The sequence below is a fragment of the Cinclus cinclus genome, chromosome 8, assembly GCF_963662255.1.
Source record: "Cinclus cinclus chromosome 8, bCinCin1.1, whole genome shotgun sequence".
Taxonomy (NCBI): Eukaryota; Metazoa; Chordata; class Aves; order Passeriformes; family Cinclidae; genus Cinclus; species Cinclus cinclus.
Genome location: NC_085053.1, coordinates 12,038,669 through 12,057,429, shown reverse-complemented (window position 1 = coordinate 12,057,429; position 18,761 = coordinate 12,038,669). Strand labels below are relative to the sequence as shown.

Here is an 18,761-nt window from a genome sequence, read left to right as displayed (position 1 = left end):
CCTGCTGTCCAGCAGCTCAGGCTGCCTGCAGCTGCTCCCTGGGTCCTGGTGCCCCAGTGGAACAGGACAGCCAAGGATCCAGTCTGCTGCACCCAGCCAGCCTGGCCGGGGCTGCCCAGGCCCACAGCACGGGCGGTTACTTCTCCTTCCACTGGGGCTGGGAGATGTTTCCACACTGCTGTGCCAGCAGCTCCTCGGCACTGCCAGAGGGACACAGCCTCGGCAGTGACACCCAAGGACAGCTGGAGAGAGGAACTCTGCGGGGCTGGACGGGGGAACAAGGAGCGACACACAAAACTGCACAAGTAACTAGAACAGCTGTTCTGGTGCTTACCTCAGCTGGGAATTTCAATACAGGGGAGATGTTGCTTAGTACTCCCAAAACATTAACTAAGCAGAGCTTTTGATAAAAAAAAAACATTTAATATTTCCATTAAAACATACCCATGACAAAACCAGACACTATACATTAACATGGTGCTAACTTATAAACAAATGTACACATTTCACACAGCAAAACAAACCACTGAAATGTACAATCCTCTGGGTGCACCTGAGTAACTAAGGTAAAAGGAATGAAATATCTTCAAAAGTAAGGAACAGTCACCGTAAGGGTACTTGACCTGGCAGAAGTCCATGCATGCTCATTCTGCAGGGAGCACCAAGTAAAGATGGCACAGAAGGAATGGTTACATGATGCTAGCATTTGAACCCATACAGCAGAACAAGCTGCATAAATGTAAGAGCATCTGAAATTTCTGTATCATCTTACAGTGGTAAAGTATGATTTAAAAAAATGAAGTAACTTTTAGGTGTTGATACTTGTCAACAGTTAACTATTCAGCTACTTCACCTTTTAATGTTTATGCATGGTGGCCTGTGGAATGTAGTACTGAGAGATTAAAAGAAAAGTTAGGGGAACCAAGACTGAGAATCTGAAGTTTTAATTTTGTAGCTTCAGTGAAATAAATTGCATTTTTATTATGAGATTATTTGTAAGTCTAGATGCAATTCAAATAAGCTGGTTCCAAAATTAAGCTTTAAAACTAAACTCTGAGGCAGTCATGTCCCCATATGAACTTGACCATTACTAAAAGGGACAGCACAGCACAGTTCTGTGCTTTCCCTTCACCTCATCCTTTCTCTGAAAGGAGTCAAGAAATAGAAATTCAGGTGAGTGTTTTCACTCAGGGAATGTACATTTCACCTGTTATAAAAAAGAGCATTTTGGTCAATTTTTAGGATGATTTATGGGGTCAACACTATACTAAAAAATTCTGCACAGTCCTGGTGATGTCAGTGTTGTTCCCACTAAGGCTCCTTAAGGCTTTATCTTCATCTCCTTTGGCTCAGACACCCTGAAGCATCATCCAAATCAGTCAAGATCCTTTCCTCAAAGAAAACTGGCTCATATCATTACATCAGTTCACATTGATACTTTACTAAACACACTATTGCAGGACATTCACAAATCCCCCCAGTGGTTCAAAGAGGACTCTTACTGTAAGAACCCAGTCTATGAGCCAGGAAAATAGGCCGAGGCTGGTGGTGCAGCAGCTTTTGGCAACGGCTGGGCTTTGGCTGGCAAGTACGGTCTCAGGTACTCTGCAGAACAGCACAGGACACCGCACTGAGCCAAGGCTGTCGCTGCCCCTTGAGTACATTCAAATAAGGCTTTGCTCTGCTTCCTACTTACCCGAGTTAAGGGTGTTTTGACTCAGCCCTCGTAAAGGAATGCTGTCATCTTTTTTCTTCAAATATTTTGATTCCAGCCCCAGTGGATCACCACTAGAAATAGAAAGGCCATTTAAAACTTAAAGCAAAAGCAGTTTGCCGTCAGTGCATTACAACGAGGGCAGCTACAGCCTTCCTCAGGAAAACCTTCACTAGAAGTACGACTGCACTTCACTACTTTTACCATGTCTGAAGTTGAACCATCATTACGTAGGTTAACAACAGCCTAGAGAACTATTTTTTTTCAGTGACCCAGCACCTAATGGCTTAAATCTGTCAGCAGGAGCAACACTGAACTGTTGTTCCTTGGGGCCTACTCCCACAAGCACAGCTCTTCCTTTGGCTCCAAGAAACCAACACAAAATTGATTAGCACGATAATGAAGCAAGGCTGATCACAGAACCATTCTAACACTAGAACTGTCAGTCAGTTCCAAACACACCACCACGACAAAGGGCTTTATAAATGAAGTAATAAAAATACTAAATTGCAGTAGCTGACACTCACTTCTCCTTGTTTGCTGCGTGGCCAGCTGCAGGCACGGTGTGAGCATCCGAACATCGACTCAGTTTTGAAAGCTGTGAGTTCAACTGAACCTGCAGAGACAACGCTGCAGGGTAAGAGTTACTCCACATCGGAAAGTCCCCTCCCCCGAGGGCATTCACAGAACCAAATTCCCAGGGATTCCTGTTTCTACACCTCATTGGCCCTGCTGTGCAGCAAAGCCTGTGAGAAACAGCCTAAAGACAAGCATTAGCTATGAAAAACAGTCAAAAAGCTCAAGGCAGGGAGCCGAAGAGTAAATACAGTAAATATTTATGCACTTTGAGAAATAGTCAAAACATAGTGTTTTGATATTCTATAGTGTCACATTCTTAAACAAACAAAAAAGTCAAAGTGCCTGCCTTTGATACTGGACATTGGGAGTTTCCGGTTTTGCTGTGTGTGGGATCCAGAAAGTTCTGGAAGGCATAGAGAGGAGAAATGGGGTGACTGATTCCTGAGCTGTGAAAGGATGGTCGGTCAGGCTGTAAAAGAAATAGAAACATGTCCATAAATGAGAAACACAATTTTACAGTAACTGTAGAGATTCAAAATTCCAAAATTAACTACTACCATTACAAAGCAAACACTTGATGTGAGCTTCCTGATGGGGGGAAAACATCACTTTTCCAAGATTCACAGATTCACACACTTCAGGAAAACATCATTTAAAGTTAAATGAGGTGAGCACTCTTAGCTAGTAATAAGCTACACACCCTGTCACTGATTAAAGTAATTCATGTATCCAGCTACAAGAGATGAACAGCCTTTCCCCTGTGAACAAGCAGCTCATCAATTCCTGTTGTTGCTGTGACAGCAGAGATCTGTAGAGCACAAGGTGAGAAGCAGCAAGTGACTGTATTCAACGACTGCAGGCAGCTTTCCTTAGCCCCTGACTTTCCTGTTTCTAAAAATCACTAGCTAGAGTACTGAAATAGTACACTTTGGATTTTGACCTTTACAAAGGGAATTACTAAGTTAACCTCTCAACACAAAAATGCCTTTTTTTTTTGCCCTCACTCTGCACTTCAACTTTTCCAAGCTAATTCTGTATAGCTTTGTGTATTTTATATAAACAAGAGCATAGAAGATTCTCACCTACAAGGCCCAGGACATCAAGAAGCACCCAACAGGGTTTTATATGGTTGAAAACCAAACACACAATGCCATACCACACCCACCCAAAACTGTAAGGCCAGAAGAAGGTGAAAGGACTTTTTTTTTCCCTTCTTCAAGGCCCTGCATTTTAGCAGCTGATGCCCACCTCACCAGGCTGTTGTTTACAGCTCTACCTTACCATGCCAAGAGGTGAAACAGCAGCCCTCCCACCAGCATGGGCACTGGCAGGACTGTCCAGCTTCTTTGCCATCTGAACTTCACTCAGCTGTCTGTTCAGCCACGTGATAACTGCAGAGAGGAAGAAAAAGCTCAAGTCCACTTGCTCCCTCTTATGAGCTGTTTGAAATGGCCAGCAGCCCTTCCTCACAAAGTGTGACAGCTCACTGGGTGCTTTTTCCTCCCTAGTACCACACAAAGCCTTTTCCTGAAGCTTCCTCCCTCCCCTCCAAGCCTCTGAGCACCCACCCCACAGACCCAAGGCATGGATTCCCTACGTGCAGCCCTTGGCTGCCGCAGGCCCACAGGCTTGTTTTCCATACATGACAATAAAGGCAGCTCTTCACAAAAACCCCAAAAGCTGCCTTGATCAATTTCAGTAGTAGTGAGATCACTGGTTCATTTTTACAGAGGAAGAAATCAAACTGTATAAACGTACCATTTTCATTGGTTTTCAGTAACTGCTTACTTTCTTCGAGTTTTTGTATTGTACTTTCTAGTTGCTCTTGCAGCTTGCAAACCTGCAATTCCCAAATAATTGTAACACTATCGCAAGTGTTATACTACTAACTACAAACAACAACTAAAAAAGCATTTATGAAGTTATTCTAAAATTAAAGAAGTCTGAACTCAGTTTGTCACAAAAGCAACATGGTATTTCTTTTTAAGGAAGCCCTAATTTCAGCTAGGATTTCAACAAGGTGACAGCCACAATCCTTTCTGACCTTTGTTTTTCTATGGTTAAATAGTGCATGGACTCTGAACAGGGGAATGTCCTTACTGGACGAAAAATGCTCACTCTGTTCCTATTCTTGTTCCCTTCACCAACTTGCACATGAATGTGCCTTCCAAAGGGTGCTGATTCATCCATTAGATTGTTGTCTTAAAACAATTTTGGTTGCCTTCCATATAAATGGATGGCTTTTACACATTAGATTAAGAAATCTGAAAGTTGATGTCACATTTAAATAAACATGTTAAATAAGCAGAAGAGTACATTCTATTGCATGGAAAGATTTAAGACCTTATTGCTGTAACCATGTTAAACCCCACAAAACCCAAGAGATTTCCAGCACACAAGGTTATCATCAATAACCCATCAATACCTCCTGCTCTTTCATTCGAAGGGATTGTCCCATCTCCTGTGATTCCCTCTGCTCTTTCTGAAGCTTCTCTTCTTTTTCCGCCAATAGCTTTTCTTGCTGAATTGTTACTGTATTTTTCAATTTTAATTTACTCATTAGAGTTTTCAAATCTCCTTGTAATTTCTTGATAATTTCATTAGCCTGTTGAAAAAACCCAAACCATATATTACAAAAGCAAACACCTAAGAATAAGGGAGATGTTGCACAAGGGAAGTGCCATGTTCAAACCAACCTTAAGGAGTTCAGCTGACAGCGACTTAATTGTTGTCTCTAGTTTTTCAATATGCCTTTGTTTTTCTTCTGTGCTCTCTTCTAGTATCACCTTGAACAGAATGTTACAAAATGTTACAAAAAAGGCTGTGATACACTTGTTTATGATTTCATGTAGAATGTTCATAATTCTTTGAGAACTATCCTTACAAGGAACCATCCAGTGCTTTTCAGTCAAATTTTATAGGATCTGGATCATGCTTTTTTCCCCTACCAAAAATACCATGAACACTAAATACCACAACACTAAATCTGAACCCAGTATACTTCTGATGCCATAATTTAGAATCTTAACTACACTTGAAAGCTGACTGACTGTACCCATAAAAACTGGTCAGCAGCTACTCTATGGAAACCTCAATTAGGAAGGTTAAAAGAAATTCATGAAGAAACCTTTTGCTCCTGTGTCGCATCTAAGACTTCTTTCGTTCTGGTGACAAGCTGATCTTTGTCTTTGATCTCTTGTTCCAAGACAGCAACTCGTGTCTGCAGCTGATTAATGAGTTTCTCTTTTTCATGACATTCAGCATCCAGAGTTGTGTTCTCTCGGCGCAGGGACAGCACCTCCTGCTTCGCTCTTTGACATTCCTAAATGTTGGGAAGGAATTGAATTTTATTCTTCAAGAAAGCCCATAACAGTAATTTCGACAGACATATTTAAATAGTAGGCATAATATGGAATGAAGAGGAAATAAATGAACTTAATATGCTACATTTCCCATAACAGGCCCAGGCAGGCACTGTCAATGCTCTAACAGTAGCAAGCTTGATTTTGGGTACTTGGAAGCCATACATCTTCTAATCCAGAAAGCTTTGCTTTCAGTTCTCTGATTGCGGAGTCTCCTTTGTATCTCCTCTCTGTTAGGTCTTTATTGATGACCTCGAGTTCTGAGAGCCTGTTCTGCAACTGCTGAATACTTTTCTGATGCAAATTTTCCAATTCCTTTTTCTGTTGTTCATGCTGCTGTTGGTACTGAGTTTGTGCCTGTGAGAAGCAAAGAAATGAAGCAGTTATTCAGTGAATCTGGCTATTCCCATACAGGAATCCTGTTCATTCTTTCCAACCAATGTACCTGGAGAGCTCTCTCCTTTTCACTTGTCAGCTCCTGTGAGTGTTTGTTGCTCAGAGCTGTAGTGTAGGATGTCCACTCATTTTTCAGTTTGTCAAGCTCCCGGCTCTTCTCTGACAAGCTCTGCACAGAGTTTAAAAATGTAAGCATTTCAGCCAATACTGAGATGACAGAATTATTAAAGAAGTCTAAATTTTAGCACCAGATGCTGAAACACATTAATTTTGTAACCAGGAAATGTAAGGCACTGAGAAGCTGAAGAGCAGTTTTCTAATGTTGTGGCTAAAATAATTTTAATTTCCAACTGTATTTTTTTCCAACCACTATTTAAGAGTGGAAAAACAGCCTGCTGATATCCTCCCTATGCTTGTAACACAGAGCACTCCATTAGGAGAAAAAAGAAATAAAGTTCTTCAGCAGCATCTTTTCCTCTTTTTAATTTGTAATTCTGCATTCCAATTCAGCAAACACATTCCAGTAACTCACACTGAAGCTGCATTCACAAGGCAAACAAATATTCCATTCCAAAATTAACTCTTAATTGTTTTAATGGAATTGTTCTGTTTCATTATGGTCAGAAAAGTGACCTTGATAATTGCAGAATCTGACCCAAATCATTCTCTTGAAATACAGAAGTGATTATTATGCTGACTGCAAAAACCAAAAAGGAGTCATCGAAGTCCAAGACTTCCAGTTTATTTACCACAGTTTCACAACTTTTCCAAATAAAATGATTTCCAGTGATTCATGGAATATATGAAGTATACTTATTATTTATCTTCACATGACCATATATTTAGTATTCAATTTGTGTGTGCATACAAAGACCTCTGCACAAAATCAAGTAAAATTCTGCTTGAGTACTGCAAGAACTCAATTTAATTCTTCAGCTGCAGGCTTTGCTCACTCTCTAGAAAAGCCACAGTAGACTACTCTCTTCACTCAGTCTCAAGTCAAGTGTCTTGGCTGGGTAGTGGCTAACCAGCCAGCCTACAAAAAGGGACATTTTCCATAAATCAGAAAAAGTGCAAGATGCAAAAGTTAAAAATGTGTGTTACCTGTTGAGTATAGCTAAGCTGCCTGGTAAGATCCTCTTCAGTTTTTTTAAGCTTTTCTTCCAACATCATTTTATCCTCCTATGTACAAACAGACATCAAGTCACATCCTTAGCTCCCAAAATAGAAGTAGCATATAGGTCCCATTTAATCAGCACAGCCCACCTAAGCACCCATACACTCACTGTATTTGTGAAAAGATCACCTTGTTAAATGTGTCATGCTGAACAAGATGTATGTAGTAAATTAAAAAGAAAAGGCATTAGCCCACAATGCAAAAACACAAAATTAAATTTTTACCGAATTTCTACAAGGAAAGAGTATCTTATAAATAAGACTTGTTTACAAAGGAGTTACCTAAACAAGAGATCAACTAAAATACTGTAAATCTGTATTACTGAAACGGCTTATTAGATGCCTAGAAACATGACAGCACAATAGGAGAGACAAATCCCAAGCTATGAAACTGAAACAGACAACAGCCAAACCATGAAACCTTTAATTTCTCATTAAATCAAACCTAGCCTGCTACCAAACTGCATCAACACTCCAATTTTAATTGGCTATTTATAGCTGTTAGTCCTTTGAAGCCCACCAAGGCTCACAATTAAGCCAAGTGCAGAACAGAGACTGAGAGGCCCCAGTAAGTCCTGCAGCTGCTCTGGCCATCAGCACAGGCTGTGAGCAGGGCAGTGCAGCAGCCAGAGCACTCAGCAGCTGCACACCACGTGCAACACTTCCCTTCCTGCCACTCCAAATGGCACTGCCTGCCTGAACATACAGAAAGCACCTGCATTGCCAAGGTGACAGTAGCAATTCAGATTTTACAACATGCACCCCAGCAGCTGCATGCAATTACATATTTGGGCTAAAATGAAAAATAAACCAGAGGATACAGTTTGGTACATACTTCTGAATTATTCAGAATGAAAAAAAAAAAAAGCTGCTTAAGTACAATACAGCATTGAGGCTTAGTTGCAGTTATGATAAACTCTCATTTTACCTTAAGGCATTTCAAACAGTTGGCTAAAAACTTCTTTATTTCTGCATCAGTTCCTGGCAGGAATTTTAGAGAGAGATGGGTAAGGTGTTTGAAAGGGTTGGTCTCCACTACATTTAATGAGACAGGTGTGTGATCTAGAGCAGGTGCTGAAGAAACTAACTGCAGCAAAAACCTAGAGAAAAACCAAGAGAATCAAATGTTTAGCATATTTTTTTTTCCTGAAACTACCTGTAGAGCCTAAGCTATTTCCCAATAAAATATATTTTTATATGTGCAGTAAAAGGCTGCACAGTTTTTACTCAATAAAGAATTCTCCTCCCAAGACTCAGGTTTTGCCAGTTACATCCACCAACATATTCAGGTCAGGGGAGGTCAAATTATCCTTTTTTACTGACTCTTCTCAGCCTGAGTGACTGACGAGCATTTTAAGAACTCAACAGGTACACACAAAGTAATGTGGCACACACTTGTGACCTACCTTGGGATATCTTTGTTCTGCTCCTGAATGCATTGCTGAAGTAGATCTATAAATTTCTGTGGGAAAGCAGAGAAGTCTACCAAGAGACCTTGCTGGGATTTCAAACTAAATAAACAGACAGGGAAAAAAAAGTTAACGATATGGAGAACTGTAATTTATTTCCTATAAAATATTTTGTTTACACCAGTAGAAAGAACCAGTTCTGATCATGTCATTAAAGAGCCTATTAGCATATTATTTTCAATGAGAAGTGTATCCACATATCACAAAAGCACAGAAGTGGTCAGGCTAGAAGGGACTACAGCAGGTCAGCTGTCCAACCTCCCTGCTTGAGCAGGGTCACCCTAGAGCACATCTTGGATAATAATCCCCAGAGGATACTTCTGATCACAAGAGCTCTTGTAAATGGATTGCACTAATTAACAACCAGAAGTTGCTGGGGTGTAACAAAGGTGCTCCTTTGAGTAGGCATCACCCTCGGAGCACAGAGTGGAGCAGTGATGGGACAGGCACAGGGAACAAGCACAGGACAAGGAGGGGAGCCTCAGCCATTACCTCTGTCCCCTACTCACCCATTCCTCTGCCCCCTTCTCCACAGACACAGCAAACTCAGACAGAAACATCCTGCAGTGCACACTCAAAGCTGTGCCTCCATGCAACAAAACATTTCTGTACATCTCTCTTGCAAACACTACTTTGCTTTTGCCTTTTGATCCACACACTGATCACACTTCCCTTTTTAGAAACAGCACCAAAGCCACTCTCCTCTGCCAAAACCCCAAACAAACAAAAAACCCACAACAAAACAAAGCAAAAAAAAATAAAATAAATACCCGAAGAACACAGAAAACTGAACTGTTCAGCTGTTCATGCCTGAAATCCAAATTTGATTATTTGATCAAATTCTGAGCAAGTAAATGAGTCCCAACAGTAAAATTATGCAACAAGCCCTCAAGATACAGGCCAAGGTCTGTAAAACCATGTCCATGCAAACAGACTTTCTTCTCGTAATAACTTCCTGCACTAGTTCACACACACACAATAGTGTAAGAAGCAGTTAGGATACACAAGATACCAGCAGCAATATGAACTGTGGTGTCTTGGCACTGTGTCCCTACAGGGAACTTAACATGGGGATCCAAACATTCTTCTGTGTAACCTGAGCTGCTCACCCTCCTGAACCTGGCTGTTTTACCAACTGCTCAGAGAACAACATTGACAAAACACTGACAAAACCCCACAACTAAAACTGCCAAAACCTGAACTCTAACACAGACCACTCCAAGCTAAAAATATTCCTTTGCTCTTTTTTACCATTTAGAAATGTCTCAAAGAAAAAATACTGTAATTTCACTTACCTTTGAAAATCTTCCTCTGATATGACAAGGTTATAAAGGAAAAAAGGATCAGTATCGTCAGTCAATCGAACAGCTAAGTCCTGAAAAGATGTACATTTAAATAAGATTAAAATACTATAAATTACCCAGGAGTTTTTAAATATTTTAAATTAGCATTGCAAACAGTATTGAATGCTTCCACTGTTTAGTCAAAAATACACCAGAATTGTGGCAACTGATTCAGAATGTGTAAAACATCACCATTTAACACAACTTCAAATATGACAGCAGGAAAATAAGGAAAATTCTTTCACAAAAACAAACCGAGTCAAAACCTTAAACTTTGGGCAGCACAGGTCTTGAAATTCAGTGCGTACCCAAATTTTTTCAGAAAAAAAAAGCTATTTGCTCCTTTTTTCCCCTCATGAAATAGTGTGGCACTTGCAGTCCTCTGTCATGGTTTACTAATACATCACTCCCAGAACTGGAAGTCTTTCAGAGCACACTGCCCCTGAAGTTTATGAAACCACCAGCTGATTTTATATACTTTAAGACAGAGCTCTGCAGATTTGATACAGCTGAAGTCCAGGAACCCCATATGGCAAACTGCAGCATTATACTGGTTAGCTTTTAAATAGACACTCATTTGTTCACGGGGGGTCTACAGAGTGTTTTGGGAAAACTGCCTTCTCCATAAGCATCAAGCCTTGAATTCCAAGGATGCAGCTATGAAGCAGTAGGCACAGGCAGCTGCTCCCTGGAACAAGGCTTGCCCCGTGGCAAGGATATTCCCTAGCAGAGGTGCAGAAGTAGAGACCTGTCAGCTGTTTCAACATAATGAAGTGTCACACAGCACTGTCCCTGCACACAACTGAAACTTCTTTCAGTAATTCAGGTGCCAGCAGCACCAACTATCCATCTCAGCTGGAGATGGATAAACAAACTCAGGGACTGACACACACAGGCAGCTAAAATTAATGCTACCCCAAGCCAGCTGGGGTGGATTGATGGGTGGGATAAAAAGGCCTGCTGGGTCTGATGTCCCATTAGCTGATCAAGCACTGGAAGTTCTCTCTTTAGACTGATTTCCCCCTCATGGAGTCAACTGCTTTTTCCAGGCTCCTCCTGACAGGCTGCAGCTCAGCACACACTTCTAACTGAGCTGCTTCTGCACAAAGGCAAGTACCATTATCACTGCCACCAGCAGCAGAATGTGACCAAAAACTGCTGTATCCCTATACAAACAAATCTTAACTCAGCAACACTATGACCAACCTTAGCATCGTGCAGGGGGGATTAACATTTTGGTGACAAATCAGATGTACAACAGAAGATATTACAAAATCTCCAGTAGTGGTCTCGTTAAGATGTTCACTGAGAAAGATTTTTTTTTTTTTTTTTTTACCCCCATTTTGGAACCTTGAACTAAAGGTACTCTTAAACTCCAACTCATGTTTGCCTGAGCACTTAGATAAAAAATAAAGTAAGGTCAAACAGCAAACACTAAAATCCCAGTTTGCTTTTCCTTGTTTTACTTATCCTTTCATAAAATGAAGTTCAGATAATACCTAATGAATGATAGAAACATTACTAATTTACAAACCTTTTTATGAACGGGATTAGAAACTGACAGTAGTTCAATATTCACTCGAACATTTAATCTCCTGTGTACAAAAAGATAAAACTCAGTAATAAATCAAGAAAACATTCTCCAAATAATATGCGATCACAGCTGCATTACAGGAATAAATGACATCCCCAAAAAAACCCAAAAAACAACCAAACAAACAAACAACAGCAAAAAAAAATCTCAGGCAGAAACATTAAGAAAGCTCCCACTGATGACTATACCTAAGATTTATGAGTTTCAGTAGTTTCAGTCATTGCAGCTCCTCAGACAGAGCTGGATTTTTTACTGCTTGCTTGTTATCCACTAGACCTTACATAGCAAGGCAGAAATTTTGAAACTTTGTCCAGCAACTACAACTTTTGTAAAAGCCTGTTGAAATATATGAACGATTGCTCGAACTCCTGATAATCATTTACACAGTCCTACCTCGTCTTCAATGATTTCTTATCGAGTACTAAGTCACTTATATTACAACGCACACCACACACATCAGCCTTTCCGCACCTTCTCACACAGGTGAGTCGGGCACACACTGCCTAATCCAGACAGAATCCACAGTGCAGAAATTCATTATATTTTGAAAAGACGCTTCACAGACGGAACGTCTGAGCTTCCCCCGACACCAGCGCCGTGACCGCACCCTCGCACAGGTGGCTCAAACCCGCGGGCCCCTGAGGAGGAGCCGCGCCGGAGGAGGCCGCGGTCCGGGAGCGAGGCGGGAGCGAGGCGGGAGGGCCCGCGGACAGCGCTGCGGCCCGGGAGGCGCCGAACACCGCGCGGGCCCGGCAGCGGCCCGGCCCTCGGGTGGCCTCAGCCCCGGGCGGAACGGCGCTTCCGCCGAGCCACCGCGACCTCGCTCCGCCGCCGGCTTCACTCCCGTCGGCGGAGCACCCTCGGCGAGCGCCCGGCCCTCACCAGCGCCGGTCCCTCCCTCACCCGGAGGATCCCCGCAGCAACCCCAAAGCGCAGTAGCGCTCGGAGCACAGGGCAGGCAAGAGGAAAGAACCTGCGGCTCGCAGCCCCTCTGAGGAGCGCAGAGAGGCTCCCGCGCAGCCGGCCCGCACTCACCGCTCCTCGCAGCCGCAGCCCCGCACTCGCACCGACGCGGCCCGGTCGAAGATCCGCTCCGCCGCCATCTTGCTCCCGCCCGCGGGGAGGGGCCGCAACATGGCGGCGCGGGGGCCGCCGGGAGCGGCGATGGCGGCGCCGGAGCCGGGGCGCTGCGCCCACTTCGTGCTGAGGAAGAGGCGCTTCTGCAGGATGATCCCGGCGCCCGGCAGGCGCTTCTGCGGGGAGCACGGGCACGAGGAGGTGCAGGGACCCTTGTCCGGCCGGGAGGGCGGGCGGGCTGGCTCGGGTGGCCCCGCTCTGGCGGCACGGGTGGAGAGGCAGCGCCCGTGCCTTCCCTCGAGCCCTCGTGTGCCGGGCTCTCGCTTCAGCCCAGCAGTCGCGCTGCCCTTGCATTAGGGGTTTATTCTTTTAGGATCCAGTCAAGTATTAAGTTCTCGTCTCAGTTTCTCCGTTCCGGTTAACTCACCTATTCTGAATAGGTGTTTTATGAAGCTGATGCCCCTCAACAGCCTCTTTAAAACACAACACTGAATGCATGCTGAAGTGTTTTCTAAAACTTTTCTAACTAGGAACAAAATGACAGAAAAAGAATTCCGTGCCCTCTTGATCCAAAACAGTGAGTATATGTAAATGCTTTTCCCGTTCTTTGTCGGTATTCACATGATACTTACATTTCTCTCCATTTGGCTTTTAGCACTGTATATGAAGACCAACTGCAAAAGCATTTAAAAAAATGTAACTCAAGAGAGAAGCCAAAGCCTGTAAGTGCAGTGTAATTCCAGCACTTCCCCTCGAATTTAAGACCTTAAACATTACAGCCCTGCAGAGAATTTTCTGTGCTGACAGCACTGTGAGCTGCAGGGCAGCAGTTCCAGGAAAGCACTTCTGTAAGGCAGGAAGGAAGCTCTAAGGGTACTTGCTCAAATGCAGCTCACATTCCAGTCCCCTCTTATTCTCTGCCCCTTCGCACTGTAATTTGAAACAATTTTTCAGTTCCTGGTTACAAATAAAAATGTAGAATTTTTATCCCACACCCAGGGAACAGGCTCTCACAATGCCATTTATTGCAGAGGCTGGGTGGAAGGTTGTCCTGGGAAAACAAGACCTGCAGTGAGGCTCTGAGTATTCCAGCCAAGTGCCCACTCCAGTCAGGCTGGCAGTGAAAGCTTGGCTGACTGCTGAGGGAAGCAACAGGACATGTTTAAACAGCTCTTCCAAGAAAGCAGAGGATGGTTTCTTCATGGCCCTCCTTTCCATCTCATTGGAATCACACCTTTAGTATTCCCTGGGAAAATGGAAATTGGGCTCTGGAATCTGTCTAGCAAGCACTGACTGCTTAACTCCTATGGACATGTTCAGTCTTGCACAACTGTATCAGAAGTTGGGAATCCTGAATCCTGGCTGGGATTCAGGATTAGGACTATAGGAAGAAAAATTACTTGGAAAATCTTTGCAGTGGATTCCTTTTGCTACATACCTTACCATTAGAACACTGAAGAATTTAGCTATTTGCTTCCTGGCAATTAACTGAGTCAAATTTCTTTATTTAAAGGTCTACTTTGTTCAAGATATTAATGCTGGTTTAAAAGATGTAGCAGAAATACCAGAAAAACAAGTGAGTACATTATTTGGTTTTAGGTTCATTCCTTATGTTACATGTTGCAATTTATGACTACAAAGATACAGAAAATTTCAAGGGTCTCATATTTATTGGTGTCACTTTCTTTTTCCTTAAAAAGGTTCCTCTATCTTTGCTATCTGTTGAGGAGCTGCAGAACTTAATTATCAAGTTGAAAAAAGCAAGTAATGGTGAGCTTAATACTAAATGCTAAAAGTGATTTTAATTTAATTGATTAAATATTTCATTGTTATTTTTGTTCTTGGGTAGCTGTCAAAATATGAGATAGGTACCATAAAACAGATCTGAAATAATTATCAGACAGACCTCTAATAGCTGAATTTTAGTCCAAAAAGTAAACTAGATTGAAAGGATGATAAAACTCCAATCCTGTGTTCCCTTCCCTTTGTTTTTCTTTTTATTCTTTTCTCACTCAGGTATCACTACAGATAAAAATGTGGCTCTGTTATAAACATATGATAATAGATTTATGCTCCCAGCAGACTGTTTTGTTAGTGCTACAAACTGAGCTCATGTCACAATTGTAATAATCTCTGTTACAAACTAGGAACCCTTGGAAACTCAGAAGCTATGCCTAAAAGTTTTGTATTTGCCTCCAGGCCTGGAACTTCATCTTAAGGAACAAATACTGTCCCACCAGGCTTTACAAGAAGCCTTAAATGACCCAAAGAATGGGGAATCTGCTTTTAAACACCTGAAACAACAGGTTTGGTCTGATAATTTACTAATAATATTTACCAATAACAGTAGAGGGGTTTGGACATGGAATTGTGCTGGTATAATTTGAGTGACTGGGTGCATAATGCCAGTTGCTTCCTGCAGAGTAAATCTGATACTGTAAAACAGAAGATATGATCCCTTTCCTCTGTACACACATCATGTTTTCCCTAATCCCTCACTGAAAGGAAGGCTTAAAAAAGTCTTCTGCAGTTCAGTGAAGGAGTAACTTTTCTGTAAGGCATTACAAACACAGGCTATATATTTTCTTGGTTCACAAATAACCTTTTGATGTTTGTAGGCTTCTATTTTAGGCAACATGGAAAAATTGCATTTACTTGGTCCAGGAATGTGTTTTGTTGAGTTTGGAGCTGGACGAGGAAAGCTGTCTCATTGGGTTGATATTGCCTTAGAGAATGTTGAAAGTGTTCAGTTTTTGCTCGTGGAAAGGGCAACCACAAGATTCAAGGTAAGAGGATGTTGTAACATTAGTAAAGCATAATTTTTAAACCATTACCATTGAAGCTATTAGTATTTAATTTTTATCCTCAATAAATTTAAATTTTACAAGTTATATATTCCATACTTCACCAATAGCAAATTTATTAGAAAAAAATCGTGATGTTTAATGTTGGAAATTCACAGATCTCGACTTGACAAGAAAATAGACTGACATTAATACCTGGAGCAAAATTATAATTATTAGTGGCTGGCCTTTGTAATCTCTTGTTCTGTTTAAACAGGTGGATGGAAAACACAAAAGGAGAGATTCTATATTTGAGAGGCTTCAAGTAGACATTCAGCACTTATGTTTAAGTAAGTTCCTTCTTGGCCTGTGTCATTCTGAAATAGAGGCTTATTTTTTAATTTGGAATTGGGGTTTCAGTCAGTTTGTGTGTAACACTCTTAAATGTACTTAGTTCTGAAGATTATTCTCAGTGGATGCTTGGACATGTTGATACTGTGTGTATATACATATATACACACAGGTATGTGTGAATATACGTAGATACACATATACATATATTTTAAATGGACTTTGAAGGTTTTCTGCTTTTTATACACTCACAGGACATCAATGCAGGTGAGAAGTACCAAAACAAATACATTTTGAAGGTGTTTTTAGCACTTGCAGAATTAAACATGTTTGCATGGTTTGTTTTAGGTGTAGAATTAAGCAAGTGATACACCATCAATGCTGCAGAATTTGTGGGAGCACCTCTCAGCAGGAGATGCATTAATGTCCTATTTGCCTTTCCTAGTCAATACAGAAAGGCTGAAATGGTTAAATGTATTTCTCAGGCACATTCCTATTCTTTGAATTTGTCTTAACAAAAGACTTCTTCCTCTGAACAGCTTGTAACTGAATGTACCAGTCACTGTATTTTTACTAGTGGCAAACATTTATTTCTAAGTGTGCTGAAATTACATTATTCAGAAAAAACATAGAGGTAGTGGGGTAGTTGTGGATTGGATGAGAGTTTTGTTGATTTTTTTTCCCCCCCTCCAGATAAGGTACCTATTTTGGAGAAGAAAAGACTACCAGTGGTAGGAATTGGGAAGCATTTGTGTGGAGCTGCAACAGGTATGAATTACAGTGTGAACTGTGGAAAGTCAGGATACTAAACCTTACAGTCTGAATAGACTGATTTTCCAAATTGTTTTTGCCCTCTAGCTGTTGTTTGGTGCACACAGTAATTATATTCTAAATATCTCTTGACTCCAGTGGAATAGTAAAGGGATAATAGATGTAAGGGTACTTTAGGCAGAAGTGAAGCCTTTCTTGGCTTTAACAGGTTAGAATGGAGAATATTGTGTAGTGGCATGGGCCCTGTATTTGAGAGTACTTTCTTTAGCCCAGTTGCCTGCTTTTGGAAAAACTTTTCTAAGTTTTTCTTGGCTGTCTGAATATGCACCTGGAACACAAATAAGATTGTATTTCTGTCCTGATAACTTTAACCTAATACAATTTTTCTAATGTTATGTGGCTACTATGTAGATAAAGACATCTTAAATATGTCACCTTTATAGGTAATGTGACAAAGATGACACAGTGAAGCATTTAAGAAGTACATGTGCATAATAAATAGATTGTGTCCTAGATATCAAATAGATATCAAGCTTTTAGAGCAAATACTTGTGTGTTTTACAGGGAGGAAATTCTCCTACAATATGCCAATTTGTTAACCAAACTATTTAAAATTCACTTTTGCAGAACAAATATTTCAGAGAATCAGCTCTTAGAAGCTCCATAAAAAAACACATTTAGGGTTTTCATGTTTTCAAAGCACGTTTGTAATTTTTAGTTGTTGTTGAACTTGCTTTTTGGCTTAGTTTGTGATGTGTAATTTTATTTTTCTTTGTGGGAAGCACATTCCCAACCATGATAGAGACTGTATAAATATTGGCGTGGTGTTTATGGATACTTTTGTTGGGGGGGATGCTTTTGTTCATTCCTAGATCTTGCTTTGAGATGCTTGGTTGAAAGTTACACCACTTGCTGTGATGGAGAAGATGAAGAGCCTGCACCAAAACGCTGCAGGGCTGCTCAGACTGAGGTGGCTCCTCACAAACCTGCTGGTAATGCAAGCACCACAGAAGACCATAAACCTGTAGCTGGAATTGTTATTGCTCTGTGTTGCCATCACAAGTGTGACTGGACACATTATGTAGGCAGAGAGTTCTTTAAATCAGTAGGATTGGGACCAGTAGAATTCCATTATTTTCAGAGAATGAGTAGTTGGGCCACTTGTGGCATGCGAGAAACCACAAGCAAAGCTTCTACAAGTGAAGACAGTGAAGATCAAACTAATGAAGAACATGAGCGAACACTCAGCAGGACAGAAAGTGGCTCTGATACTTTACAAGGGTATGTACATTTTCTTTCCTAGCAAATGGATTCCAGCAGAAAAGCTATTTATAGTGACACATTAAATTGATTTGGGTCCTCAGAAGGACTCATTTTGCAGAAACATTTAATTACTAAACTTATAGAAATATATTATTTTAAAAATACCATTTTCATGGACCTACATTTCAAAATATTTCAACAGTCATGCTTGCCTGACTGAAACGAACTTAAAATTATTTCAGTAGTTTTTCTAAGCTTAACTACTAATGTTGATTACCAAAACTATTTTCTGACAGCTGTTCATTCCTTCCTTTCTTTCTCTGGAACTAGGATACTGAGTGTTGAGGAACGAAAGGAGATTGGCTGCCTCTGCAAACGGCTGATTGATCACGGACGGGTTGAGTATTTACAACAACAGGGATACAAGGCTGCACTGCAGTATTATACAGAGTCTGCTGTGTCCTTGGAGAATGTCCTGTTGACAGCTGTCCCAAATCCAAATCCTTCTTTGATACCAGAGCCAAATATATGATAGGAGATAGATTTGAAATTGGTAGTTGAAAAGAACCCTAGAAAACTCATCTGGGCTTTTTTTTAAAAAAAAACTAATTAATTTCTTACAAAAAAAAAACCCTTTATCATCTTTCCTGTAACCAAGTAAAGATCTTACATTTTCTAGTTTCACTAGGAATTACAAATATGCAAACCAGTTCTCATCAGTGAAAAAATAAAATCCCTAAGCATATTTGAAACCTGTTGTAGCCTCTTTGCTGTGAAGAAGTGTGCTTGATCTTTTCTTCCATTCACAATTACATTCTTTATTCACTAGGATTCATGACAGGAGGAGAACCAGAAGAACAACTTTCCACATTTCCTGAAAGAT

The 18,761-nt window shown here is 41.1% G+C and overlaps 2 protein-coding genes across 6 annotated transcripts; one reads left to right on the top strand and one right to left on the bottom strand.

The window, feature by feature from the left end:
- Positions 1–409: 409 nt before the first annotated feature.
- On the bottom strand, positions 410–12,769 carry SASS6 (SAS-6 centriolar assembly protein). Of its 2 annotated transcripts, none has more exons than XM_062497872.1 (17): positions 12,669–12,769; positions 11,574–11,634; positions 9,992–10,071; positions 8,634–8,738; positions 8,156–8,327; positions 7,156–7,233; positions 6,101–6,220; positions 5,821–6,012; positions 5,421–5,615; positions 4,990–5,079; positions 4,719–4,898; positions 4,052–4,133; positions 3,575–3,684; positions 2,640–2,762; positions 2,242–2,330; positions 1,697–1,788; positions 410–1,605 (listed from the first exon to the last, which is right to left on the bottom strand). In XM_062497872.1, the coding sequence occupies exons 1-17, from the start codon at positions 12,767–12,769 to the stop codon at positions 1,517–1,519; spliced, it is 1,959 nt and encodes a 652-aa protein (XP_062353856.1). In that variant the 3' UTR covers positions 410–1,516. The 2 variants fall into 2 exon arrangements, with proteins under 2 accessions (XP_062353856.1, XP_062353857.1); XM_062497873.1 differs by having other exon boundaries at positions 2,640–2,696.
- TRMT13 (tRNA methyltransferase 13 homolog) lies at positions 12,768–18,696 on the top strand. 4 transcript variants are annotated; one of them, XM_062497874.1, is made up of 11 exons: positions 12,768–12,911; positions 13,241–13,287; positions 13,366–13,432; positions 14,224–14,286; positions 14,411–14,475; positions 14,947–15,016; positions 15,329–15,496; positions 15,771–15,843; positions 16,538–16,612; positions 17,488–17,896; positions 18,209–18,696. In XM_062497874.1, exons 1-11 carry the CDS (start codon positions 12,768–12,770, stop codon positions 18,408–18,410), a joined length of 1,383 nt encoding a protein of 460 aa, XP_062353858.1. In that variant the 3' UTR covers positions 18,411–18,696. The 4 variants fall into 4 exon arrangements, with proteins under 4 accessions (XP_062353858.1, XP_062353862.1, XP_062353860.1 ...); XM_062497878.1 differs by having other exon boundaries at positions 14,411–14,480; positions 14,910–15,016; XM_062497876.1 differs by lacking the exon at positions 18,209–18,696 and having other exon boundaries at positions 14,411–14,480; positions 14,910–15,016; positions 17,488–17,607; positions 17,757–17,865.
- The last annotated feature ends 65 nt before the right edge of the window (positions 18,697–18,761 follow it).

What these genes read in the sequence shown, in the direction of transcription:
- TRMT13 (XM_062497878.1), top strand. Translation starts at nt 12,768, where the DNA reads ATGGCGGCGCGGGGGCCGCCGGGAGCGGCGATGGCGGCGCCGGAGCCG. An exon ending in TTAAACACCTGAAACAACAG is followed by an intron (nt 15,017 to 15,328) that starts GTTTGGTCTGAT and finishes TGATGTTTGTAG; the next exon opens with GCTTCTATTTTAGGCAACAT. An exon ending in TTTGTGTGGAGCTGCAACAG is followed by an intron (nt 16,613 to 17,487) that starts GTATGAATTACA and finishes GTTCATTCCTAG; the next exon opens with ATCTTGCTTTGAGATGCTTG.
- SASS6 (XM_062497872.1), bottom strand. Translation starts at nt 12,769, where the DNA reads ATGTTGCGGCCCCTCCCCGCGGGCGGGAGCAAGATGGCGGCGGAGCGG. An exon ending in ACTGTTTGAAATGCCTTAAG is followed by an intron (nt 7,234 to 8,155) that starts GTAAAATGAGAG and finishes GTTTGTACATAG; the next exon opens with GAGGATAAAATGATGTTGGA. An exon ending in AGCTTTCTGGATTAGAAGAT is followed by an intron (nt 5,616 to 5,820) that starts GTATGGCTTCCA and finishes CCCAACATTTAG; the next exon opens with GAATGTCAAAGAGCGAAGCA.